General features: G+C 42.7%; 2 protein-coding genes across 14 annotated transcripts in view; both read right to left on the bottom strand.

Annotated features, from left to right (window-relative positions):
• Positions 1 to 5372: 5372 nt before the first annotated feature.
• On the bottom strand, positions 5373 to 9693 carry USE1 (unconventional SNARE in the ER 1). The gene is made up of 8 exons (XM_074565832.1): positions 9527 to 9693; positions 9290 to 9339; positions 8808 to 8886; positions 8105 to 8257; positions 7854 to 7872; positions 7095 to 7125; positions 6684 to 6846; positions 5373 to 6451 (listed from the first exon to the last, which is right to left on the bottom strand). The coding sequence occupies exons 1-8, from the start codon at positions 9626 to 9628 to the stop codon at positions 6269 to 6271; spliced, it is 780 nt and encodes a 259-aa protein (XP_074421933.1). The 5' UTR covers positions 9629 to 9693; the 3' UTR covers positions 5373 to 6268.
• Positions 9694 to 10308: 615 nt separating this feature from the next.
• Positions 10309 to 27138, bottom strand: part of MYO9B (myosin IXB) — a 45025-nt gene continuing 28195 nt past the window's right edge. For 6 of the 13 annotated variants that reach the window (XM_074565382.1, XM_074565377.1, XM_074565378.1 and 3 more), the window contains 27 exons: positions 26733 to 26843; positions 25612 to 25651; positions 24971 to 25093; positions 24454 to 24534; positions 24137 to 24247; positions 23492 to 23614; positions 22829 to 22978; positions 22554 to 22720; positions 21210 to 22166; positions 20599 to 20665; positions 20091 to 20221; positions 19318 to 19475; positions 18994 to 19184; positions 18434 to 18532; positions 17740 to 17916; positions 17199 to 17240; positions 16538 to 16649; positions 16291 to 16361; positions 15633 to 15825; positions 15179 to 15307; positions 14449 to 14554; positions 13578 to 13709; positions 12936 to 13059; positions 12430 to 12477; positions 11788 to 11927; positions 11366 to 11493; positions 10309 to 11216 (listed from right to left, as the gene is read on the bottom strand). In XM_074565382.1, coding sequence (XP_074421483.1) covers positions 10777 to 11216; positions 11366 to 11493; positions 11788 to 11927; positions 12430 to 12477; positions 12936 to 13059; positions 13578 to 13709; positions 14449 to 14554; positions 15179 to 15307; positions 15633 to 15825; positions 16291 to 16361; positions 16538 to 16649; positions 17199 to 17240; positions 17740 to 17916; positions 18434 to 18532; positions 18994 to 19184; positions 19318 to 19475; positions 20091 to 20221; positions 20599 to 20665; positions 21210 to 22166; positions 22554 to 22720; positions 22829 to 22978; positions 23492 to 23614; positions 24137 to 24247; positions 24454 to 24534; positions 24971 to 25093; positions 25612 to 25651; positions 26733 to 26843 — 4351 coding nt within the window. In that variant the 3' untranslated portion in view covers positions 10309 to 10776. Of the gene's footprint in view, positions 11217 to 11353; positions 11494 to 11787; positions 11928 to 12429; positions 12478 to 12935; positions 13440 to 13577; positions 13710 to 14448; positions 14555 to 15178; positions 15308 to 15632; positions 15826 to 16290; positions 16362 to 16537; positions 16650 to 17198; positions 17241 to 17739; positions 17917 to 18433; positions 18533 to 18993; positions 19185 to 19317; positions 19476 to 20090; positions 20222 to 20598; positions 20666 to 21209; positions 22167 to 22553; positions 22721 to 22828; positions 22979 to 23491; positions 23615 to 24136; positions 24248 to 24453; positions 24535 to 24970; positions 25094 to 25611; positions 25652 to 26732; positions 26844 to 27138 lie in introns of all 13 variants that reach the window. The other 7 variants (XM_074565384.1, XM_074565381.1, XR_012584447.1 and 4 more) reach the window with 6 other exon arrangements.

Genomic DNA, 27138 nt, shown 5'->3' on the forward strand with positions numbered 1-27138 from the left:
GATCTCCAAACAACGGCTTCCACTGTGTAAACAAACACAGGCCCTTATTCTTCACTCATTAATGTAAATATACAGAAACATAAAGGTTAGAATAGCCTAGGGCTATGGGCATGTTGTTGTCATGCCCAAAGCTGGTTCGGATTATGTTCCTTTTACGTGGCACGTCTGGCACGGCTTCGAGTCCTGAAGAAGGACTTTAACATATATTGTCACCTGAAAAAAAAATTTCGGGGCCCAAACCTTGCACGAGTTGTTTGGGGTTTTTTTTGCATTCTGCATGCACTGGTCTAGTGTAGCCCACAAGGGCTGAAAAATCTTTCTGGAGCTGCGTCCCAAACCTCCTTTCCTGTGAGACTGGAAGCATGGGGTCGTAGCACTCTGCCTCACAAATGCCTCCACATGAAACAGCTTCGGTGGACTTCCTAATTAGATCCCAGCTCCTCCAGATCAACGACGCTAGGAATTGAAGTCCTTGGAAGCCCATCCCTGGCGGCAACATCCCTAGAGGAGGAACCAGCTTTGCACGAACAAGTACGAAAGATGACTTTGCAAACCAGCTCGACGTTACTCCCTACCTTCTGAACGGGCTGAAACTGCCAGCTTTATCATCATTTTCATTTCACTTTCCCCGGCTCCAGTTACAGATACGACAGACCGAGCTGTTTAGGCACCAAGAATGCAGTTCTCCGAAGCCGTACCGCCAGGGCCCGCTCTCCACAGCGGTGCGGGTACGCTAAATCCAGCAGTGTCTGCACGTTACCCTGGGAGCGCAGTCACATCCTTGTGGTGACACCACCGCCTGCGGGGAGGAACACAGCGTGGCTCCCCAAGAGACCGCACGTGCTGAAAGCTTCGTGTCTTGAAAGTGAAATGTACCTTTCTCTCATGAAACACACACTGGAACCGAACACATGTGTGGGTGGGGGGAGTTTGGGTTGGTTTGGGTTCTTTTTAGCCATACAAAAGTGAAGTTCTACGCTAATGAATCACAAAGCTTTGCGCCCAAAAGGAGCTTTAGAGCATTTGACTTGCTAAAAGATACATTGGTAGTAATTCTGTTTTAAGAACAGAACAGCTGAAAACCTGTTCAGTGAGCCAAAGCCACATGGCAAGCCAGCAGGCTGAGCCGAGAGTCAGAATCCTCACTTTCTGCTTCGTCCATCGTTCAATATGGCCTTTGCTTAACAACAGGTTGCAACTGCCCGGGTGAACAGTTACCCGGTTGCTCTATTTTTAGTGATTTGCCAAACGTGCTTTCCTGCTCCCAAGTTTCTCACCATGCAGCACGCACGTTATTCAGCCTCCCGCCCTTTGAAGATGCAGAAGAGTTGCTGTTGAAGCCAACAACAGCCAAGTCTCCGCATCACCGGCAGGATGTTGCTGTAAAGGCTACAGAATTGACCTCTCGGTGACTAAACCTGAAGCTGAGAGTACAGAAGAGCTGACCTTGGAAAATTTATCTCATCCTGTTTGGAGTCACACAGAACCATTTGCCAGATCTCTTAATATAAAATATTTCACGTCATGGACTGACAAAGTTCCTTTCTTACCCTTCCTTCCGTCCACACCAAATCCGATAAGTGACTGCTCTCGTCTCGACGGGAGAAAGCTCGGAGGATGAAGATCCGGTCACTTGACGCGCTAAGGACAGAAATCCCAGGATTTTTACTGCTGAAACAGGAAACACTGTCAGATCCTTCTGGAGAATTCTATTGTTACATTAGCAAATACAACCTTTGCCCAAGGTGAAAATGGCAGAGGGCATCTCTCTGCCACACGTAGTTCAAAGAAACTGGAGATGAAGATGCAAAGGAGATCACAGCTCTCCACGGCCTACCGCAGCGCTGCCTCGCTTTATCTATTTTTGTCCCGTTTCTGGGTTTGTCCAGTTTGATTTTTGGATGTCACAGAGGCAAACGCGCTTACTCTCCCTTCCTTGTCAGAATATTTTTGCTTTAATTCAGCATCAAACTTTTCAACTCGAAAAAAAATTTAGACTTTTCTTCATTGCTACAAGAACCAGACGACAGCCAGCATTTCCAACCCGTCTCTAGCAAGCAGGGCCCAGCTGTGAAACAACCAGACAGACCTATTCGGCCTTCAAACCCCTCCAAGTTCCTCATCCACCATTCTGTCCTACGGCTTCTCGCGGAACACCTAAGCCAACCCCACGTCGAGTTTGCACAACCCTCTCGGCCGCTGCCAGGCGCGCTCTTCTCCACCAGTGGCCGCAGCAGCGCCACTCTCTAATGCGCGGCATGGGCACATCGTGCTGCCGGCGAGCAGGTGGCTACACCAGTTCTCATCCGCGGCTCACCACCCCGACCCCCCCGCCTTTGTCTCTTTTTTATTTCCTGACGCTAATGTGTGTTTCTGCTGATCGAGAGTCAGAGGTGGAGGGACAGCCCTGGGGGCAGCACAGGGGAGGTCAGCAAACCCGAACTGTTTGCTGCACGCCGCTTTATCTCACTTTTCGCATTTTGGACAACACGGAACTTCTAGTTCCCGTTTTGATAACCAGTTTGTTCTGTAGCTAGGAGACACGCCCTTTCTTTGTAAATGTTACGAATCGGGCATATCTGATCATTATTCACTAACTGCTGCTGCTTCCCACTTCCATCTCCTATTCGGAGGTAGCGCTCATGCCAGAAATGTCACGGCGGTGTCATGTGGCAGGTGGTATTGATTTAGCCAGGTCGGGTTTTAATGTCACTCTTGTTCAGTGGGAACACATGGCGAGTGCACACCGAGCCTCAGCAATGTGGCAGATCAGGACAAGAGCTACCAGCCAGCCCCGCGCTGGGCTGCGGGACTCCGGAATGGCATCAGCACTCTGGTGTAGACCAAGAAATTTGATTATTATTTTCGGCTCCCATCTGCTATATTATCATGGTTAACATTTTTTTCGTGCTTGTAACTATTAGTCAGAAGACTTTGATCCTGAGGTTTCACATCAGGTTTACAGCAGAGACGATGAGGAGAGGCGACTTGCCTGGTGTCAGGTGGTGAACAGTCAGGAGCAGAACCCCAGGCTGTCCATTCCATCATTTTCACCCTTTTACAAGATACTGCCTTTTGGCAAAATAGCTGCCAGTCTTGGAAAGCTGCTCACAGCCCATGAAGTCTGATAGACAGAGGCTTTGCAACGTAAACCCCGGGGAACGTACGCCCCAAACAAGCCGAGATTACCCAGGAGCCACTGTATACAGCTCCTGCCATTCCTGCATCCTTACAGCCTATCTACTGTAAAAATCCTTCCAAAACATCAAATCTAGCTGTGATTGAGGACGCTGCTTCAACATTAAGTACCATAATACGAGGTGTCTCTGTCACCAAGAACGTTTGCCAGAAAAGCTCAGGCTGACCCATAGTTACTGTTGCTGCCAGGCTTGGAAGCGGTGCATTCACCGGCCTGACACGACCCAAGTCTCCAAAAGACTTTTTAAATTTTTTTTACTTGCTGCCTGAAAGTAGGTAGTCTGCCAAGAAGCCAACCGAGGCCCAGCCCTACGCCTGATAAACATCTCTCCATCTGGATTTCCCAAGCTTTTGGGAAAGTTAAGCAATTCTCACTTCACAATGTTTGCAACTCTCACAGAAAGCTATTTCTATATATATCATTATTCTGTAGAGAAGCACGTCTGAGCCCGGTGCCGTGAAATGGAGCTGAGGGCTGAAGCAGCAGGTCGTACAACCACCACTACACATACACTAGTCAAAAATAAAAACTGTCACTCCGTCTATGAAGCGTCACAAAGCCTTGAGTGATTGTTTATTCTAAATACTACTGGCACTAATCTTCAAAGTGTTCTGGAATGACTATAATTACTAAATGAACTCAAGAAAAACCAAAGACTGCAACTGCCAGTTGACAAAACAGCCATTGCGCGCAGGCAGCCTGCCGGCCACTGAGGCAATTAATGCGTTTGGTTTGCCAGGGCAGAAGGTAACATTCTTCCAGCGGGTCAGAGGTAACCAGCAGCTCAGTGCAGCGCTGGAGGCACTATGCTCAACGGTCACGCGAGATAGCGCAGAAGGTGTTAGGAGTTACAGGATTCAATCTCGGCTCTGGCAGCTCATCCTTCAAAATAACAAACACCCATGAAATGTCAATGGTCAAAAGTTAAATAGCAATGTGTTTCTGAGCCGATTTCCTAGCAGGCTTCTTTGTAAAGGAACTGCTGTTGACTTGGAGGGTGGATATTTTCTTGGGGGCAAACTATCTCTAGTAGTTCCCTTTCAGGTCTTTCCAACTGAACTTCTAATTTGTAAAAGTGCCAAAAAGTTACAGCCAACGCATGGCTGATCGCAAAATTCAGCTTTGTCTGCAATGATGCACCAAATCTTTTGCAAGCTGGAAAAAAAATTTATTTCAAGTAATAAAGGGGAAAAAAAATATCTTATAACCAATGAAGCATTAATGTTGTATCGTTCCAATACCTCTCACACACAAACCATTCCAGCACTACATTCAACCTCTGCTCTAAGAGAAGAGCTCAGCACTGAAATGCCTGCAGGGAAAGTAGTAAACAATTAGAATTAAAAAAATAATTTGGTGACACAGCATTCACTAATGAAGCACAATGAAATGTCAAACATTACAGTTGAAGAAAAACTTCTGGGAAGAGTAGAAATGTCCACGAACAGATTGCTACAACTACACATTTCTATAAAGTAACAAGTTTCCTTGAACAGAACGAGCCTATCACATCCGGGAGCAGCTGGAAGAAAGAGCCGTACTTCATAGTATAATCACTCATTTGATAATCCATAAGCGAATGGCGTAATAAATTGCAAACATCCTGTTAAATGAACAAAAATACTTTATGTAAAAAATGTTAACTGTCTTCATTAACACAGCTGTTTTTGCAAAGAACAATTCTGAAACGGAGCCGCTACTTTGGGATGCATTCAAAGAAGCAGTCGGATTTTCGTAAGAACTCAGTTGTGACAAACAGCTCTTCCCCACCTTCCTCTGCTGCGGAGACGGGCAGAGAGGCCCAACACGCCCCATCTAGTGGTTCACAACAGCAACAGAAAGGGCAAAAGAACACCTCTGCTGCTGCTCGCTTCCTCAACGGGAAACCCCACACAGCTACCACCGCCACCACTCTCCAAAGCAAGACTCCAGAAACGACAGCACAGATGCGGAATGATTTGCTTTTAGCTTATCACAAGCACCTAAAAATGGCTCTTACATTGTCACAAAACCTTGCTTTACTGCAGGCTCTTTATTTTTTCCAGCAGTAGCAGTGTTTGAAAAATACTCATCCCAGTTTATTTCATCTCTGCTTTATCGTAGCGACCTCTTAAGAATACCCGTTTGACGCAAATGCTCTTGACCAGAATAACTTGTCTCAAAAGGTAAAGACTGAATTTTAATTTATTTATTTTTATTATTATTTCTGTCTTGAAGACACCAGCCTCCTTTGCCCTCATTTTACAGTGAAAAAGTGTTTGCACAGGCGAGGTCTATACCATACGGAGAGTACTGTGTGTACAATTCCACGGGGCCAGGGCCACAGTGTTTTCTTGATGCAACAGCATCAACACAACAGACAATGAGTAAGTGAGAACATTTGCGCATACAAAAAAGGGAAGCAAACATTGCAACAGCAAGCAACTTCAGCCCTTCTATAGAAAGTCTAAACTGCAGAAGATTGCTAGGTCCAGAGTCCCAAGTACCCATCTGGGAAAAAGGTGAGCCTGAGAACAGTGTTACCTGTTGATACTCTCTGAATCTGAGCCAGGCAAGCAGCTCAATGGCAGCATTCTCTTCCTACACCCTACAGCTGTGTACGTACAGAACTGTAATTAAATATCCTGTTGGCAGCAAGGTCCTACTTCAGTACAGTAAAGCTGTAAAGACAGGAAAAAACTATAAGACTTCAACTGTTATTTATATATTTGTATTGAGTAAACGCCTTTTAGGAGTCGGAACATTTGCCACAGCTACACTAAAAACAGGGCTGTATCCATCCACTGAGGAACTTGTCAGCAGCTCCCTGTAAATTGCTATCTTTATCCTGGTTCTCCCCCCAATAGACAACAATATTCACTGAGTTAAAAAAAGGAACCAAGTATCCAAGTGTAGAAAGCCTTCCCCATGAAGCCCTTCACTGCATCCAGTGATTGCTCAAGAAAGCGATGCACAGGTAGGCCTTGGACAGCCTCTTTAAGGACAAAATAGGTGGCAAAGAAATTGACTGCTGATAGTCATCATACCAGCTGAGCTTTCCAACTGCACTCTGGCAGCTCAAAAAAAAAATCATTTTAGTTTGGGGAAAATTCTGATAAAGAGAATCATGCTGATGAATATAAAACAAACTACAATTAACATTATCCATAATAGCCAGTTGACAGATTTCTTTGCGTGCTGTTCCAGGCGGTCAGATTCATCCTTGAGCTTCTCAAAGTTCTGGTCTGCCATCCTGAGAGAATGGGACAGCGTCTGGGGAGCAAAGAGAACAAACAGCTTCAAACTCAGATTTGAAAGTCCTGAATGCTGTTTCTTCCAACAGAGACAAGGTTCAATTGCACTACAGAAGCAGACAGGTATCGCCTCCAAGTCTCCCCACTCCAATCTCACCTGGAATCCAGTTATAGGTACACTATTTAACATACTAGCAACTTTAACCTTCTGGGTTACAACATTGAGTTTATAGCACTTTAATATGCGCTACCTGGTTATCTTGTTTTATCACATTCTGCGCAGCCAGCGTGTTGTTTTTGAGACTGCGAGCCAAACTTAGCATTTCTTCAGCTAACTTCTCCTGCATATCCTGATGGTGCTGTAGCACAGCGTCCAGCTCGACTGCTGACTGCTTCTCATCAGATGCGAGGCCTCTGCAAGAGGATAAGGGAAAAAGAAAAATAAATGGCATTTGTACTTCCATGTGGATTGATCTCCCAAGGTCTCCCCAGACTCTGCAACTCTGACAAGACAACAAGAACAGTTAAATCAGTTGAAATCATTATGTTTAGGTGTCTATCAGCAGGCCCTTCACCCAAATGGAAGTACGTCTGTGATTTAAAGGTCATTGTGAAAGCAGTTCCCAAAACACTCAGCATTGTAAGGAAAAATTTTTACTTACTTCCGCTTCCTTATGTTTAACTCCTCAGAATCTGGAAAAAGAATTAAATTTGTGCTTTAGCATGTTAGAAATTCCCATGCAATCATAGGCTAAACAATTATTCCGTAAAGGATTTTCAGACGTCCAAATCCTACTTGTCCCTCTGCCCCAGGGAACATGGATTTCAAATGCCTACCTGCTTTCCACAGGGAAAAGACAACACAACATCAAACGCATGGTGCAGAGAAAAAACAGATGAATCATATCCCCGAGGGCACGGTTTAAGCCCGTGTGTCTTGGTGTTCTCTTTCAGGACACGTTAGATTGGCCTAGCTCCAGCCACTGTAGCAGTAGCTATGGAAACCGCAAATTAATTCCTACCAGTTCCCTACATGAATAACATGGCTGTATATTTAAGAGGAACTGAACAACGCCTGCTCTAAGCGCCTAAAATCACATGATTTACTCAGAGCAGAAGAGAACAGGAGCAACGATAAACGTAAATTGTCTTTGCTAATTCTATAATTAGAATGTCTGTTTCTGTACAAATTCTAGAAAAATATGTTCCTGCAAGTCCCTGCTACCATACTGATAAACACCTAGGCTTTCAACAGTTAAAGTTTTTGTTTATGTTTGTTTTTAAAGTCTGCTATCCTGAAAAGAAGTGAGCCACTAAATTAAAAGTACACTTTGGCTAATCTCCAATACCTGACCTTCCTCCTCCTCTCCCTGTAAGACTCAGGTTAACTGAAGTTAGAGAAAACAACAGATTAAACTTACCATCGATGGCCAAGGGGTCCTGGGAGGCAGAAAGAGAAACCAAACAGAAGATTACAAAGCGCCACTGATAAGAGACAGTCCTCCAGGCCTAGCACAGTGCCTGTGCTCAGTATTTAGACTATCCAAACCAGAGAAAGGTGACTCCCCACCCAGCCTGGGACACAGCTGAGGCACAGCCACCAAAGGCAGCTGAATGCAACAGGATACAGTCTACAAAGTAGCAGTAAAGAAGCAGCAGCACCAAAACATACTGTACCAAGCAGCTCACTCCTCATCTTGCCTGTGCAGCGAGCCTTTGTCTGCAGATGAACTGTTTTAGTAGCTGGGGTTCTCTCTTTGGTTGTTGTAGGGGTACGTCCAGGGGTCAAGAACTGATTTGCCAGAGCCTTTTCAGTTGATGAAGACTGTGAGTAGGAAGAAGCAATGGAAAGTCATGAATATCCCATTCTACAGTGTAAGGCCAACTGGGTGCGTGACCAATAAGGACGCAGGGAGCACTTCCACAGCAGCTTCCCAGAGAACAGCAAAGTCAGTCTGGACAGCAGCACTAACTGCGTACAGCAAAAAACCAAAGAACTCATTAGTACCTGCACTAATTGCGGTACAGCTTATTGCCATTTTGTAGCTCTCCAGATGCACGTGGTACCGTCCAAAACGGGCACGAGGCCTAGAGGACAGTACCTGTATCTCACGTCAAAGCAGTGAGGAGGATGTAGGAAAGATGTACTTTGCTTTTGGAAAGGAGGACAGAAGTTTCAGTTTCCATACAGTACCCCCTTTTAACAAAATCCCCAAATCCAATGTATTTATTAATGTTTTTACAAGGACTGCCTGATAAGATTTTAACAAGCGTTATTTTGAGATGTGATAAAGGCAAACACAGGAACCTAGCAATGAGGTGAATATAAAGCAGAGAACACTTAAGTCTTTTCAAGCTGAACTGGTAGATCTTACCAATTTTTCAGCTTCTAAAAGTCCCTTTAGGAAGTCCACTTTGCGAGAGTATTCATTCAGCAGCTCTGGAGCAGGCTTACTATTGGAATTGAAAAACAACAGAATGAAAACCAGAAGCTATCAGTATTTTCTATTATAAACCAACACTTGGTTCTTTTCAAAGCAGCATCTTTTCACAGAACTAGGCTCAGGCTAGGAACACGCTTGCAAATTGCCCTTTCCAAGGCAGGGCAGATGCTGACAGCATGGGGCACAGACCGACATGAAGGGAAATGTCCCCGAGAACACACAGCGCTGCACAGCCCCTCGCAGGCCTGTGCCACGGCTGCTCTGCGGGCACAGCTTCTCCCTCACCGAACGATATTTCCAGAGGGAAGTGTACGCACTACTGTGGTGTCTGTGGGCTATGTCTGTCTGACAGGTAAGAGTCTAATGGAACCACCAAGGCCACCTGCCCGCCCCAGGACCTCAGAGCCACTCACCTGGACTGCTTCTTCAGCTCCCGGAGCATGTCCTCAAGAGCGGCCACGTACTGGGGAGAAAAAAAGCTGTTAACCGACAGCACGAATAAGAAATGTTCTGTCTGGCAGAGGCCGCTGCACGGCTGAGAGGCTGGAGTTTTAACACTCCACAGCACTCGCTGCCTCAGGTTATTTCGAGGGGCCGAACCGCGCTGCTGCGGGGACGGAGGGGCAGGAGGGTCCCGGGCCGCGCCTCACCTTCTCCAGCCGCCACTCCTCGGGGTCCCGCCGCTCCGCCGCCAGCGCCTCGCACCGGCTCAAGAGACGCATCAGGTTCAGCTCCAGCCGCGTCGCCGCCATGGCGGACGGTCGCCAGCGGAAGCTGCCTCAGCGCCACTTCCGGGCGGCGCGCGCCATCTTGGGGCGGGGCGGGAGGCGCTGGGCGGGGCTTTACTGGAGCGGTTTTATTTAAAAAACGCCCCAAAATCGGAACAAAGCCCCAGACAGACGGCTGATGCTCGGGGCAGCTGCAGCAGGGCTGTGGTGACACCGCCACAGCCCCGGAGGCAGCACCAGGGGGTGCCCGAGCCGTACTCTTCTTTCCCTTCAACATGGAGCAGGGCCCACAGAGCTGGGATTTCAGAGCAGTTCTGGGAATCACAGAATGCTTTATGTTGGAAGGGACTTTAAAGATCACCCTCATAGTGAAAAATTTCTTCCTGACACCTTATCTAAATCTACCCTCTTCTAGTTTGAAGCCATTACCCCTCATCCAGAGCCTGCTTCAGAACATTTTAGGTAAGATGATGGCACCTTACCCTCAGGGGCTTCACCTCACAGCTGGGGAGCCGGGCACAAGCCTCCAGCACTACAGCTCCCTCTGCTCCAAGAGCACCAAAGTGCTCTGAAGTGACAGGGCAGGCTCGGCCTTAGTGCTTCCTCAGTGCAGAGAGCCTTCGCAGTGCTTTATAAAGCACTGACAAAGATCACACGATTCCGATAAAAGGCTTCCTTCAGAAGAAATTGTTAGACAAGGCAGACATTGATAAACTAACACATGTATTTTTCAAAAGTGCAATGTATTAATAAACATTTTTATATATTTTGGTCTCAGTTAAGGCTACTACAACATTAACAGTTCTGTAAACCACACAGAAAGTTGTCATAAAAACATAAAAAAAATAAGGCAACACACATTGACCCACACTCACTGTTGGTCCCATTAGAGTCCATTGTAAGGCAAATGGAAAAAGGCATGGCAGCAGAATCAGGGGACTTTTTTTTCCTGTACACTCAACGTAAGTTTTACGTTCTACTTTCTTTGCAGGGTTTTAATTTAAAGTGAAGAATATTTGTTTTAAACAACCTTGCTTAACCCTTACAGTACTGTATGTTTCCCAGCTGCCTTCCCCAGCAGCCACTTAAAAGAACATGAACAAGTTCACAGCCTTCAAAGGGTTAAAGCCAAAGCTGCAGTCAACTTCAAAAGTCCAGACAGCTTAAGTATTTCACTTGTCTATACAGGGAATGTGAGAGAAAGGGTCCGAAAACCTCCGTTTTACTTTTGCTGTGGGTTCGTATTCATCCAAGAGTTCCTGAGCGTGGGCCGTTGCAGACCCTTGTGCAATGTATACAGAGTGGATTTTATCAGTTCGCCTTGCTGGCTGCTCCCTTCGTCTCACCACTATTTGAGACTCTTCGTTAGCTGAAATCCCACCCTGAGACTCTGTACATTTGAAAATCCCAGGAGGAAGTTTTATATTTGCTGTTGGCATCACTGGAGTTCGACGGGGCACTTTAATCTTGGACAGCGTTAAAGATGATCTGTGTCTTGAAGCCAGGGATGCAGAGGAAGAATTTGAAGAGCTTCGCAAAAGAGAAGGCACTTTGCAAATGTCTTTGGCAGGCATACTGGAGCTCTGAGCATGGCAGTGTAGTCCAATAATTGCTTTAAAGAAACAAGATACTTAGGTACTGAAAGTGTGCATAAAAATGTAACTTGATACAAGCAACTGTGACCAGATAACATCTGGTCACCTGGCTGTATGCAGTGAAAGATGTAGAATAAAAAAAAACACACACTACCTTAATACTGACCTTCGGTATCCATCCGTCCTGTTCTATCTTCAAGCAGGCTCTCTGTGCTTGCTGAGGTCTCGGAGTCTACGTTTTCCTCATCAGAGCCTCTCTGATCAAGCTCAGGTAACCGGTAAGTTATATCTTCCCTACATCAAAACAGAGATTTTAGCACGCTAGAAAGGCAATATCTCTGCTACAAGCAACTTTATGCAGCACATATTTCAGAGGTAAGCCTTCCCGCATGTAGTCATTAAAGATTAGTTCTCATAGTATTTTCTCTCAACTAGTCCTATGCATTTTCCTTTTCACCTTCATAAAGGCTGACAGAATCAGCTATATCATTTTGGACAAGAAGTATACTGCTTTACTATCAGTACTACCTCCAACTGCAAAGGACATGACCTACAGAGAGATAAAGGGTTTTCAAAGCTGTGACTTACTTTTCTTCTTTTATCGACTGAATGCGATCAATGAGAATCTCCTTTTCCCGGTTATCGGCTTCAGAAACTTCCTCTTCTTCATGCAGCGAGTCCAGTTCCAAGTTGCCACTCTCATTTCCTTTGACCTGTGAGCTTTTACTCTGCGAGGCAAATTTACGTGTAACACTTCAATCATAAGGTACACAAGTCTTAACTGTCTTATTAAGTTGCAGTGTGGAAGACAAATGAGCAGGACAAATGAAGGGCTGACGGAACTGATGGAAGAGCCATTAATTATCCATACAAATGTTTCAAAAAATAATAGAAATTTTTCTGTTCACCCAATTTCTGGAGTTTTGTTACCCTTTTTGAAGTACAGTAATTTGATTTGCCAGCCTCAGCGTAGTTTTAGTAGTCACTTATAAGTAATATTATTGCTTCCAATACAAGTTACATTCAGAATGTCTATAAAATACCAGTCATGACATAACAGGTCATCAGCCCTGCATGCTGTCTGGGGAGAAAGTTGCACCAATACATGCAGTCTCGTTTGTGCAAAAGAGTAATTAAAACCAAAGTTACAATACATGTTAAGTATTTTAGTCATGCAATAGTACCATAAGAAAAAAAAATCATGCACTCAAAGACAGGCAGTGTACATACCCGCATCCCCTCATAAGGGGAAGAAAACCCAAGTTTTACAGGCCAGAGCTAGAGAGAGATGAAGACCAAATTCACTATAATGCGGCTTCTGATCAGACAGAGTTTGGTTTGTTTTAATCATAAAAACAAAAGAAAATGTGTATTTTTCCTAATAGAACGCAGCATATTTTGTCAACCATCCACCTCTGGAGTGAAGGATCTCCTTTGCTACATAAGAGACTCAGCAATCTTAGTTCTACTGATTGAATTATATGGGAATAGATTTTGACCACTACAAGAGCAGATCCCCACCCCTTCACCCTTCATTTATCAGACTCCAGTGCAGCTGTATATTTAGCTCCTACCTACAGCTTTGGGCAAGTCCAAATCCCTTTTCTTCTTATCTTGCAATCGATCTTTGACTTACTGAATGGGATGGACAGGATAAGTAGCACATCGCTTCCCAACCAACTGGTGGGATGCTTTCTGCTGGATGGTGTGGTTCTGTGGTTTATTTCAACACTTACCGTATTCTGACGAAGCAATGAGAGTCGTCGAAAAGCGATGCTCTCAGCTGCTTCCAGCTGATTTATTTCATCCATTTTAATCTTGTATTTCCTTATCTGTTCCTTTATGAGCATCTCTACACACCTGGACAAAAGGGCAAGAGTTTATTGAGCAGACTCACGCTATAAAAGCTCTAGGGACAGCCACAGTGGGACGAAATGTCTCTCCCAGCTTGGAGATGTTTGCCACACACACACGTGGATGGCATGCGATCAAAGTGCCTCCGTGCATGCCTTACAAGGGGTAGCACTGCATGGTAACAGGGTGAAGAGTCCAACACGGCAAGCAAAACAGGACAGACTGTTACAGGTAATGGCAAATGTTCTTCCTGGGATACCTAAGCCTCCCACACTGACTGTACACAACGATGGTAAGCAAACAGACATTACCATGGCTGCTAACTGCTTCTGCTTCTTCTACCTGTCTTTCCTGTGCTGGCACAGACTGGCAGATACAGAATGAGCCTGCAACCAGAATTTAGCAACTCTTAACCCTCAGTTTTCTCAGCTTGATGTGAATAAGGCTGTAACAAAAGCAGGTGACAGTACTGGCCTTCCATCATATTTCAAAGTCCTACTTTGCAGCAGACTGCTAAAACTTACATGGTTGTTTTTGAAACATCCTTCATGCTGGTTAAAGGGTCAGAGGTGTCAGGACAACGCAAGAGGCATGGAGCAAAAACAATGGCCAAGGCATTGGGTGACATACGGTTGACATCTTCTATCAAAGCCACTCTGAAATTCAATGTTCAGGAAATAAAAAATAAAAAAATTAAGCAAACCTTGCTAGAATACAAGCAATCTGACCAAGCTTCACCAGAGTTCCCAAACAACATGTAAGGAGGCCCCTAGGGTACTAAGCATGTACAGCAGTTCAAAGAAGTTTTAAACATATTTCACATCTACTAAGTAGACAAAGTTTCACACAACAGAAAAAGGAACAGGAAGCCACCCAGGTTAAGCTAGTTTGGTAGCCTCTCAAAGCATGCCTGGTGAGTCAGTGCCTCCTCTTTAAAAATCCCTTTTCCCTATGTTCAGAGGGCCACTTGGAAAATTCCCAAGTTCCTTGGATAAGAGCAGCCCCTTTACCAGTACCACATATCCCTGCTCCTAAGATTAGCTTATGCGTGAGCATTTATAATCCTCATGCAGCCCCTACCAAGTTCACTAGCATCCTCAGTTCTCTGTGGAACTGTCTGTGTAAACCCTGTGTTCAGACGACTCACTAAGTCTTTCAGATCTACCTTGTCTTCCAAGTTGTTCTTACCTGATTTGATACAAATACAGCAGATGGTAGAAGTAAGCATGTGTCTGGTTTTAAGCACAGCTATCAACTTCAATTCTTTCATTTCTAAACCAGCAGCACGATCCCTACACTGACGCTCAAGGGGTTTAAGATTTTAGAAAGCTTCCAAGAGGGACTCGGAAAAGTCACATGGGGTTTCTCTCCAAATGAAATAATTAAACTCATTACTTGACCAGATGGAAGATGAGTCGCTCCAAGGTATTATGATTTGCTTGTGGCAGCTGTTCAAGGACACTGTAAATGGCACAGAGTTGCTCCTGTTTTTCTGGTAGTTCTGCACAAGGGGAAAAAGCACAAGATCAGAATCACCGTGCAAGGCTAGCAGAAAGCACTTTCTGACATTGTCTCAAACTGTCTGCAACAGGTAAGAGAATTAATGCTTAGAAGTTACACTATTTCATTTACCAATTGTTATAACTAGATGTTAAAGTACCCCTCACGGCACGGCAATTTTCCTGCTTTTTCTGATGCTGCTGATGTTAGCAATCTTTGAGTGACACATGATGATCTCCAATAGTATTTAGGGTGCCTTAATCCCACTGAAGAAAAATGAATGTAAAGATTTGAGATATCTGAATATCTAGGTCTGTTTCAGAACATCAGGATGAAAAAACCACCCTGTATGAAAGGAAACCTACTCACATGCTCGCTGTTTTTAAGAAGAGTGATTGTATAGTGACATTATGCTACACCAAAAAAAAAAAACAACGGAATTTTGAAGGAAGTAAGCTAGAGGAGAAATTCCCCGGAAAGTGTTTTATATAAAATGTCTAAAATCATTGTTGTAAGTGTACTGGAAGGAAGCTGTATAGCCAGCATGAGCACCTTAGAGGTTTTTTTCCCCAAGGACATACTGAGTGAAAGAAAAACCATTGCTTCGAACATTTCTAAAACCTACCTACAGCACGGAGAAAATCATTGTACTGCGCAGATGTCATTAGTGGATCTGGCAATTCCCGTAGCCATTGTTTAAGGATGCCCGTAATAGTGTGAATAGGGTAATTCTCCAGTTTCACCGAGTTTGGATCTGAGAAGAAATGTTTTATTTAGAGCAGGTCATTCCTTTGACGTACACAACGGGACCCCAAAGAAATAAGATCAGAAACACTCAAATCTCCTGTTCACTGAATTCAAGTGGCAATTCAGAAGAAAAAAAAAAGAAAACACATATCTGCTGATAGTCACTTATATGTACTAAACAGCTTTTTCCAGCCAACAAAAATAATACAGCCTGCATGGCCACCAAAAAGCTGGTTTTAAAACACTAAAAAGTGCCAGATACTTTCAGATAGAATTGCAGGGAAAACCGGTATCATGCCAGGAAGCCAAAAGGGCAGACAACATTGCCTGACCTGATTGCAGCAACTGTTTCAGCTCCTTCATACGATTTGCTGATCCCGATTTCCTGTAAATGCCTTCTGTGTAGAGGCCGTGCATCTCCACGTACTCCAGCAACTTCTCCATGACAATGGGGACTGAATTTCTCTCACTGGTCAGGGAACTCACACACACTCCAAAATGACGGGGTTCTGCATCCTGTTCATTCTGGAATTGATACAGGTCAAGCACTGTGAATACCTGTTCCCAAACTAGAAAATTCTGTGTTTCATGCTACAATTAGTTTATGCTTCCAGAAACAAAAGCTGAGTGTTTTATTCTAGCTTGCTACACGCATTTGACCATAAGGCAGATTTCCTGAGCTGCAGCAATAAAGAAACTTCATGGTACACATTGAAGGATTTCTTTAACAGTTTGTCCAACACAGCACACACACTCTAAAGGAAGAGTTCCCAAATGACCTCGAGTATCACCTTTTAGAAGAATGTTCTGTTTCTGCAACTGCAGGGCCTGGCACTAACTATATGCAGACAGAGAAGGGAACTTAACTATTTAAGAGATTTTTATTCCGTGCCTGGACATCCACTGTTCATTTGCTGAGAAAAAAAGACAGCATTTTGCATGCATCACTTATGGTATCACTATACCACATCCCAGATCTACAATCCTTACCTTTTTTCCACAGGATGTACAGCTGCTCTGGATTTTTGACATGCATTTCTTGTGACAAGTCAGCTTGCAAACTAGAGAAAGGAGCAATTGTTACAAGCATGTCAAATCACATCAAAACGCTAAGCATCTTGTTGTGTTCATATAGCCCGCACGTACTGTTCACTAAGCCCCACCTGTACCAGCCCAAGTCACAATCAATCTGCACGTATTGTAACCTGTGTGGCAAGATCGAGGTGTTTGCGCTTACCACTGCAGAGACAGGCCTTTTCCATGGGCCAGATGTAGGATGAACAGTGCTCACACGACTGCCGTATGCTCACTTGGTAGTTTGTGAATACATGGCCATTGTGTTCTTCAATCTGGTGAGAGACAGAGACAGGAAGAAACTCACAGACTTCTTTGCCTTTTTTATTATTATTATTTTTAATAAAACTATCTACCCTACCTTAGATTTTCCACTTTTATTTTACAATTACACCTGACAGCTTTGACCATAAAACCAAATTTCGCCCTATCTTAAGGCAACTGGGTTTGCTGGGTCATTTCATAATTGACTTGCCACCTTAGTTAAAGCTCATCAGTGAAATACATAAGTAATAGTTTGCTATTGATATTTAGTAGTTGTCTTTATTAAACAGTCGCAATACTGAGAAAGCCATTAGGTTCTAAAAGATGGTATGGACAAGCAAGAAAATGCTAGAGCACCACCTATCACTGCATAAGCAAGATCTTTGATTTATGGAAACCAGTTTTATATTGTGTCACATCTTCATAAAAGCAGCAAGTGATTTAGCATGCAAACTAAAACGGAACTTCAGTACAAAAGCAAGCTCTTTCAAGAATGTTTTTCTCAGTGTTCTGAGAGTGCAGCTGAGGACTTATATTATTGTAAGAAGAAAAGTACTTACTGCACGATCTTGTTTTCGTTTCTTCTTCTGTGCTTTGGTTTGCTGCAGTGGAGTACAGAACTGGCATTAGTCTTTGAAATTCAGACATTCCATTCCTTTTTTTTTTTTTCCCCCCTATTCAGATTCCCAGACTCTACTTCACCTCCAGACATTTTGAGACACTATACTACAGCTTCAGCTTGGTATGAGAGTTGTCTGAGCTCACCCTGTCAACTTCCTAAAAATCAATTGAGCTCACTGCCAGATAACAAAGCAATTCCATCCCTAAAACCCTCAGAGATCTCTTAAGTTCTCACCAAAGAAAATGCACAAATGCTTTAAGATTCTGAAAATACTAACAGTAAGTTAAATAATGAGCAATCCCAAAAAGGTGTATCAGCATTCAGAATTTGTTATACGCATGATTAAAATATGGAAAGTGTTTCCCAAATAATGAAGAATGCTATGGAAAAGGTTTCTGAGGTAACACAGGTTCCTTATCCTAGGAGAATAACATTGTTTAATCATCCCATAAACCAGTAACACAGAGTAAGTTCTATACCTTGGGCTGCTCAAATTCCTCTTTTTTTGTATATCCTCTGATGAATTCATCCAGAAGGGACTGGAAGAGATTCAAAACCAGCTTGACTTCTTTCTCTTCCCCTTTTTTGGCCAGATTTGTAACTAGAAGCTGGTAATTTTCCACCAGATCTTTGTAGCCAACGTGGATTTGCCCGTTCTAGAGGAGGAACAAATACTATTCAGAAGACAGTCTTTTTGGATACAGTTGATACAGTTTCAGATTTCTATGTGTTTATGTTCAGAGGTAAGAAAGTACACTCAGGGTTAAAGTAAAAGACAGCAGCCCGTGACACAGTTTAACACACTTCCCTACTACACTGTAGAAAGGCACTTGGCAGAGACAGGGCAGTGTTGTAAGAATATTGGAAAAGCAGCTGGCACCTCTCTCTGGTGTTCAAACACAGCAGCGTGAAGAGGCTGAAGGCAGCAAAATCCATCCATTTCTAAAAATAAGTTACGGCTGAGTGAATGAGAAAAAGGGAAGCAAAGCAGCCTGCTTAAAGTCACAGCAGAATTGTAAAATATTCTTTTCCAAGTCTAACATTCAGCTTTGAATTCTATGCTAAAAATTGGTGAATTGCTTTGTTAAAGAGCTGTAAGTCAAGCATTTAAACTGCACATTCAATTCATTTATTACCTACCAACTCTTTCATTTATTGAGACTTACTACTTACAGGAGCAGAGTACATTGTCTTGATGTTTCCTCTAAACTTCTCTGTGGCTTCAAAAAACAAACATTCAACACCAGATTTCTGGGAGCGTAAGTCATTGATCTAGAAAGCAAATACATCTGCATCAAATTTCATTAAAGCAAGAACGTCCAACCAGTGTTAAGCTTCAGTTGCTGGGCTTAGCCATCTATGACCATTCCAATTATTTAAGACAACATTTCTTAATGCACTGTGATGATTCAAAAATAGGGGTCATGTAGGTAGGCTCTAAAGAACTCTCTTTCCTTACAACTCATGTCTTTTTTTTTTAAATACATTTTTTGCTGCTCACTTGTTTGTAAAGAAATTAAGAGCTAACATGACTGCCACCAAGGTTTAACATAATATAATGCATTCAGAGACTTAAAGGAAGGAATAGGAAGGGCCTTATCAGTCAAGTTATCAAATCAATTCCCCTTTGCTTTAAATCAGAATATAAACTTGCACCTAGAAAAGTAGCCTTTAAAACTCCAGACCAACAGCGAACATAGACCTGAATTTTACCATAGGTGAGTGTCTTTTACCTTGTTTAGAAGGAACTCATCAAGATGTTTCAGTTCATTGGCATTTGCAATCTCATGGACTATGGAAGCTCGCCAGTTCTGAGACACACTTGAGATCTTGCTGATCTTTATAGTTCGGTTCTTCTTTGTTTTACTGCTCTCTTTCATATGGCGCTCCCCTGCCTGGAGGCGACTTGGCTGTCCAGAAGAAGCTGGGAAATAAATTAATTTTTATATTAAAGTAGGACGACTGAATTTCTTCAGTATTTGTTTCCTCAGCAGCCATGCAAAACATTACAGAAAAGATGATATTAGCAAGCTGGGGATTAAGTCACAGTAACTCACCTTCTGAAACTTTCTGGGTTCCTCCTGTTTCTGGAAAGAGAACACAAGATACAAGAGAGGGGCCATCTCCTTCCTCAATCACATCAGGACTCTCCTTTGGAATCTTCTTGTCTGGCTTCTTCCCCAAAAGTCTGCGCAAAGGACTCTTAAAAGCAGATCTGAACATAAAAGCAGATACAAGTTTGTCACACTAGTAACGGCAGCTGGCTCTACTACACGAAAAGGCTCTTTAACAATACAGCTAACACCCACAACAAGATTAAGTTAAGAGTACTACCTTCGACATCCACAGAGACAGCACATCACTTACCCAAGACATCATTTCTGGCTCAGGAAGTCCCCGAGCTGCAGAATGCCAGCAGCTGGGGGAGCCGGCCAAGGAAACAGCATTATGCTTGCTGGGTTCTCAAGCTTTTCTCTTAATGTTATTTGTCAGTCTGGATGACAGTACACTACACAGACCTTTGATCTGAGCCTGTACAGTGGTTCTTAAGTTAAAAAGAATCAGTTCAAAGACAAGTGTTATGCAGGAAGCAGAGAATCTGTTCCTCAACAGGGTCAGATATCATGCTTAAATCAACATGAAGGTCAAGTCAACCAGCAACACAGCCACTCACGTAGCTGATGTCAACACGTGTGTGTCTCCACAATCAGAGTCTCAAGATGCCCAATTCAAACACCAGTGGGAAATGTCCTTTTTTGGTGGGTTGGTTTTTTTTTCCCCCCCATTTTCATTTTCTTAAAGGCAGGCCAGTCCCACACAGAATACATACTTGGCATCTATTTGCTGACTTGCTGACTGCATCGAAACGACTGCATCCGAGGTAGGCAAGAGGTCACTGGGCTTCTTTTGCACAGGATATTTCTTGTTGCCTTTTTCTTCTTCTATCGTATCTGGTGATTGCTACAGTAGAGAGAATGAGATGTCAAAAAGCACGTTGAGTGAAACAGATTCTTTAAATGCTTTTAAAAACTAGAATGGTGGAAAAAAAAGTTTACTTGATCAAGACAACACAGTTTACCCAATAGACACTAGCTTACAAATATAAGATACAAATATATTTAATGCTTTGATCAAGGGTCCTTTTATGAAAAATTTAGTTTTCAAATCGTTGTATAATATTTGCTAAGGAAGTTTTTTTACATGGATATCAAGCCAAAAAAAAAGTCAACCTGAAAGGAACACGGGCATACAGAACACACTATAGTCCATTATCCACAAATCTTTAAAATTTATAAACAAAGGTAAATAAGTATAAATAAGCACAATGGCACCAGTACCTGATTCATGGCAACAGACTGGGCAAGTGTTGAGAGATCACCTAATGAAGATGAATTCCCCTTCTTCCTGCAATGTTACAAGATTAGTTTCAGATTATGCATTTTATAGAAGTCTGTAGCCTCTTAATATTTACCACCTTTTAAATAACCTATATATCAATATTACATGTGAGAGAGAATCCTGATCAACTCTTGCAGCTCACTTCTAAATGCAAGTTGTACTGGAGAAGTAAAAATAAATGGGTATGTCAGATTTCCTGCCATACCAGAGGGACGATGATTGCAAACTGCAGGTCACTAAAATCTTGTTTCCAATGGACCACAGACACATGAAAATAAACTCCAGACACTAACTGAAGCCCTGACTTTCTAGTTTAATTCAGCAAGGCAGGCTTTTTATCTTTTGTTAGCTTCTGAAAACATTCTAGCCATACAGATTCTACTGCAGGACTGTGGACTGAGAGACAAGAAAAAGCAGGAGTTGTTCACAGCTCTGTTTTCTCCCATAACATGGCAAGATGTACAGGCTATCAGGAGTTCTCCATTTATTTTTAAATAGTATGGATATCTGTTTTCTGAAAAAGTCAAAATAATTAGGAAGCTGCCCTTACTCTAGCTGATCCTGAGGAGACTTATCCGCACGTGTTCTTTCATCCAAAGACTGACTCAGCATATCATTCTGACTGGCATCAGACTGTCTCTTTCCTTTCCACTTCTCTCTCTTGTACTTTAGTTTCCCTGGGTCATCCACGTATCTCTGGATTAGGGAAGAAGTGGGACTATCCAGATCTTTGGTTGCCTTCTGAGCGAGGCGTTTGTTTTTATCTGCCCAGCATTCAGCTGGAGTTTGAAAGCTCCCAGTAGCAGACAGCGTGTTATGAAGATTCAGTGCAAGATTTGTTGGCCTTTCAGGGCAGTTAAAGCTTTGGCTGCCTTTTATCTGGTTATTCTGGTTCCCTTGCGTTTTCGTTCTATCAGTTGCCTTATCTGGTTTTTCCCCTTCTGATACAAGTTGTTGCTCAGGAGTAGAAGTGCTTTCTTTTATCTTGTTTGATGGTGGCGTGTCTGAAAGAGCTTTTTCTTCACTTGGACTTTTCTCTCTCTCGTTGCTTCCTTGAAGGACAGTATCTTGTGCTGTGGATTCCTTTGGCACCGGAACAGTTTCCAGGGCCTCTTCAGAAGAGGTTTGCTCCTCATGACACAGTAAAGATGGTCCTTCGAAGGAAAACAGGACATGCTTATTCTGTAACTCGTTATGTTCCAGCCCCCTCTGCCGGCGAGATTCACGTTTCTCCCGGCTGTTTGTTACTTTCTCCGAGCTCTCGGTCACGTTCTTCTGGGGTAACGCGGCTTTTTCAGATGAGCTCAGGTTTTCAGCTTGCTCATTTGGAGTTTGATCTCTGCCCTCAACAGCTTGATCCAGCTCTGACTTGTGTTTCACAGGCAACTGATCTATTGCTGGTTCACTGGGCTCATCCTTGCTCTCATCATTTTCTCTGTCTTGATCTTCCCGCACTTCTCTCTGCTTTTCCTCAGCTTTCTGCCTTTCCATAGCCATTTTCTGAAACCTGTTAAGAATTTGTAAGATGAAAACACAAATATTCAATGCACAGCAGTCAAGAAGAGTACCCAACTGTTTAAATGCAGCCTAAATAGCAACACAGACACAAAGTACAAATACACTTCCAGTCCCAGTGACTGTATGGAGGACTGCTTCTCAGGACTGACATGCATCAGTGCAGCTGAGCTGAATAACGCTCAAGTACTAAGGCCTTAACCAGGTTCCACACACCACCAGCCATTTGATACCGACTGCAGTGTCACACAGTAATAATTATCTTTAAGTTGTTTATCAAGTCAACACATCACACAGAAACTGAGCTTGGCAAGTGAAGCCAAGTAGCTAAGTGGTTAAAAATGCACTTTTTCACATCATATTGCTCCTCTTCCTTTACCTCTTACGCTGTAGATGCCCTCTGACCACGGCTTGCACGAGACAAATTCTTCTCTTCTGCTGAAGGTAGCGTTTTCTCTCCCTGTATCTTCGCCATGCTGACTGAATATAAACGGCAGCATTGTTCCTCTGCAGTGCCATCCTAACACAACGGGAACGCCAGCAAGCCTAGGAAGGGAGATTTCTAAAGTAAGGGAGGAATACTTGAAGGTGGGGAGTGTTATTTGAGAGGGTTGGTTTGTTTGTTAGGAAAAGACTAGCAATTCTCAAAGATACCTGTAAAACAATGGCTGCCTGACGCGTTCTGAGAAAGCGCCTCCTTTCTAAAACCATCCTGAGCCAGCTCTGAAGGAGAATGATTTTCCTGATCACTTCTTTGTGTAGTGTATCCTGTAGTATCTGCCGTTCAGCCTCTTTCATAAAAACCTGCTCAGTTAAAGAAAAGTTCATCAACAAACAGGTAATAGGAGCTTTTCAGTCCCCACTGGAGGTATCTCCACAAGCTAAAACATGACCATGGTAATACTTATTACTGAACCAAACCGTATCAGCTGACAGCAATTAGCACACCCAAAAAGTAAAAGTCCTTTTGTTTTACCAAACCTCAGTGTTTGGATTCTAAAACATACAACCGTGCTTACAGCCTTCAAATCATAGAACCCTTCTAAAATGAAAACTTGACCTGATTGACAAATGCCAAGAGCAACAATTTCCCAAAAGTATTATCAGGCAGTACAGAACTGAACTGTATTGCACGACGACAGGCTGTCATCAAGAACAACGAGGCAACTACTGAAGTCTGTGTGTCAACATTTACAAGAGTTAAAATAGCTAATTTAAATACAAAATGCAGAGAAGAGCAACAGTTGTAAAGGAATCACGCTAAATTTTCTGGTGTACATCAGTATTTCTTATTGGCTTATGAGAAGTTTCACAGACCTTGGTCATCCCTATTTGATAGTAGTTTTCATTCAGTTTTAGTTTATTCAAATAAACACAAATGTCTTCCTTAGAGGCTTTGGCATTTTTGGGAAGTAACACCTGAAACTGGTCTATGAATTCCTGTGGAAAGCAGAGACAGCAAGAGAAGAGAGTTAGAAGGCAATTCACAAGTTTAGCATTTTAACTAGATTTCTAAAATTAAGCCAAGACATCTGAGCTATAGAGGTTTCTCTACTCCAAATTGAGCTATTTTCCTACTCTGTGAAGTGCAGGCTTCATTCAGTCTCCAGTTAACACTAAATATCACCTATATGTGCTCTATGAAGCTACATGCACAAAGTATTTTATAGAACACTAATTCACATACGGAGACAGTAATGTGCAGCACTGATTGCTTATCCAGCACTCAGAACGCCTTCCCTTCATGCAACAAATAGAACAACTTACTGGTAGATGACTCGCTCAATAGTTTAGATTACAAGTTGTCACCATGCAGGCTCTGTCAAAACTACAATGAACTTTTATAGTTCATCCCAAGTGGTCACGAGCTTCATGTGAAGAGAGACACACAAGACTCTGAGGCAATGCGTGATTTTCCAAAAAGAACAGATATTTCTGAAAGCATAATCCACTTCTACATACCTGGAATGTGTATTTGGCACTGTAACCAGATCTTCTGATTCGCACAGTTTCTAGCATGCCAGTGTATCTTAACTGTTGAAGCACCAAGCTTTCATCAAAAAGCATCTCTTTCTGAAAAAGATCGGCAGTCAACAGCTAGTAAGTGCCTGTAGAGTCCTATTTCTGTCCAGTAGAAAAAGCACATTCTGTTTTCACACCCTAGTTACCTTTCACCTTCGTCCAGAGTGACAGTGAACAAGTCGAAAGCAATATACTACAGAGCTAGAAGACTTAGATCCTCAGCAGTCAGACCAGCTCAGCTCTTAAGGCAGTCTTACCTTCTCAGCATTGGAGCGGATGCAACGGATGAAGAACGGCTCAGCTTTACCCAGTGTCTCCAGTAACTTATTAAGTGAAGTCTGAAATTAAATATTCAAAACATTTTTTCTTCAGATACCAGCATTTTGAGTTGCATTTAACAGCAGTACAGCTTCTTCCTCAGAAATAAGGCTCTTTCAGGTCTGACGGCTATACAAATCCTATTTCATCCAATACATCCCTGTATTTGTTTTTACCTTTTCTCAAGATAATGCACAGTGGCCTTTGCACATGCTGTTACAATAGCGCTGGATCCGCATACAAGGATGAGGCTGATTGTACAGAGAACTAAAACATTTCATAGCATAAGGGTAGTCTCTAAATGTGGTCTAACTTTAAATCAAGTAACAAACCCTACTTCAAACAAATCCCAAGAATAAAAGCCATTTTGTTTTTCAAGCAAGATCAGACCAGGAAGGTCCGTTCCCATGAGGTCAGGGTGCACCCAGAGGCTGTACCACCCCATCAGTCACCTACCTGGAACTGTGCACTTATGCTAGGAGGTTTCTTCTTCTTGTGTAAGTGCAAGAGGGATTTTGTAGTTCGGTCATGTAGAGTCATGCTTACTATAAACTTCAGAGATTTGGAATCCAGCAAGTTCTAGAAGAAAGTTTTCATAGTCAACAAAGTGCAAGTCTCTTCACTGAAGGGGAAATATTTCTGTTTGCATCCAAATGAGTAAGAATGAAACCAACTACCTAGAGCTTCACATTCAGTAACATGTTACACTTCATGCTATTTCTATTTTGGACCAAAACATCTTCTTAAGAGTGAAAGTTTTCCATCGCCCCATCACAAGAGTGCAAGGTGAATTACTGAATCACTGTGCCTTCAATGACTTGATCAGAAATGGCTTTATGTATTTATGGCATTTCTAGTCTAATTAAACAGATGACAATTCACAATTTTTTCTTGTTCAGCAATTCTTTTAAAGGTGAACGTTCACCTATCCTTTAGATTGTCAAAAAGGAAGTTTTAGAGGATAAATGATAAAACTTCCCTACACTATGAAACAGTATTTTCTGAAGTGAGTTCTGTCAATCAAAATGAATGTTCACAGTGAGAAAAAAAAACAAACAAAGCAACAAGAGAAATCTAAGTTTATTGAATAACTTTACCTTGGGAATGATCTGCTTTTGTTTGGTACCTCTACTTTTCCTGTTAAAATATTAAAGATCATTTAAGAAAAATACACATGATCTTTGGTTATTTCAGCAAGCCATAAGTTGGTGCAATTTAGGAGGCAAGATTAAGGATAGAAGAAAATTAGCACAACAGCATCAGGGTGTGTTCATGCACATGTCTTGCAAGTGATCAATGCAAGAAATGCAAACTGCTTCGCAACAAGAAATTTATTTTTTTTTTTAAATAAACTCGGTAGGTATTGGAAACTTTCAAAAGTGAAACATTTTCTCTAAAGTTAAAACTATTAAGAACTGCACTGTTGCATAGACTATTTTTGTGAAAGTTATTCTATTCGCTAACTGTACAGTCATTGAACTGTCGTCATAATAATAGGGCACTATCCAATAAAGAGACTTGATTCAGAAGTTAACGCTGCTTGCACCAGGACCCCTGGGAAAGCACTTAACTGCTCACAGAAGGACAAGACATGCCCCAGCACTCCACTTGTGAATCCTGATATGTCTGAGATCATCCCCAGAACCTCCTGGGGCACGATAAACCTTGGGCACACCTCTCATCCACACCCAGACGGTGAACTAGAAGCAGAAGCTCTCAGAAACAAGGCCGTAGCTCACATCCTCCGAATTCTCAGCATGTTAACTCCATCATGCAGGGCATGTTCCAGCTCCACGCCACCCAGTTCACACACCACAGATTGATTTTCTTACACATGCATAGCTGTGTGCATGTAGACAGTCTTAACCCAGGAACTGGGTTAACACAGCATCGGCATCCTGAATTTCAGGAAACCATTAGTTGTAACTTGCGAGAGATTTCATTGCTGAAAGTTTTGCAACAACAAGCTTGTAAATACATACTTAGGTTTTAGCAAGTTTACATGAAAAGTAGGTTTAAATTTCAGGGCATGCTTTGTTGCTTCATTGCATTAGCTATAGCCTTCATATATTTTTACAAGGAATTACTTTCTTCCGAATTGTCTTGTTCAGTTTTTTTGCAGAAGACAAACTAGGGACAAGTATATATTTTATGGACTAGAATATCTGCTTGGTTATTGTCGCACTTTCAAAGCAATACCTAGAGCACCAGAACTCACATGAAGTGGGAGCGGTGTTGAAGTCGACTGAGTGACCGAAGCAGCTTACAGGGATCATCACCCTGCCATGGAAGTCCTTTTATACTTGCGATGATTTGTTCATGCATGTCTCTAAAATGATTCACAGCAAAACAAAGATGGCAAACAAAGATACACAGCCATGAGAGAAGGGGGGGGAAAAGGAGTTAAAAACCCAAGAGATCCCATCACCAAGTGTGCTCCAAACAGTAGCAGGTCAATCCCAGACTACTTTTTCCTAAGCATGAATGATTCTGATGTCAAGTCAGCACTTTCTATTCTGTCAGTGCCCTAAAATTTAATTACCAGGCTCTCATACTAAACTTACTCTCTATCTTTTAACGTAAATTCTTGAGCCATCAATTCAGAAATCAGAGTGAAATTTAGC

The sequence above is a fragment of the Larus michahellis genome, chromosome 23, assembly GCF_964199755.1.
Source record: "Larus michahellis chromosome 23, bLarMic1.1, whole genome shotgun sequence".
Lineage (NCBI taxonomy): Eukaryota > Metazoa > Chordata > Aves > Charadriiformes > Laridae > Larus > Larus michahellis.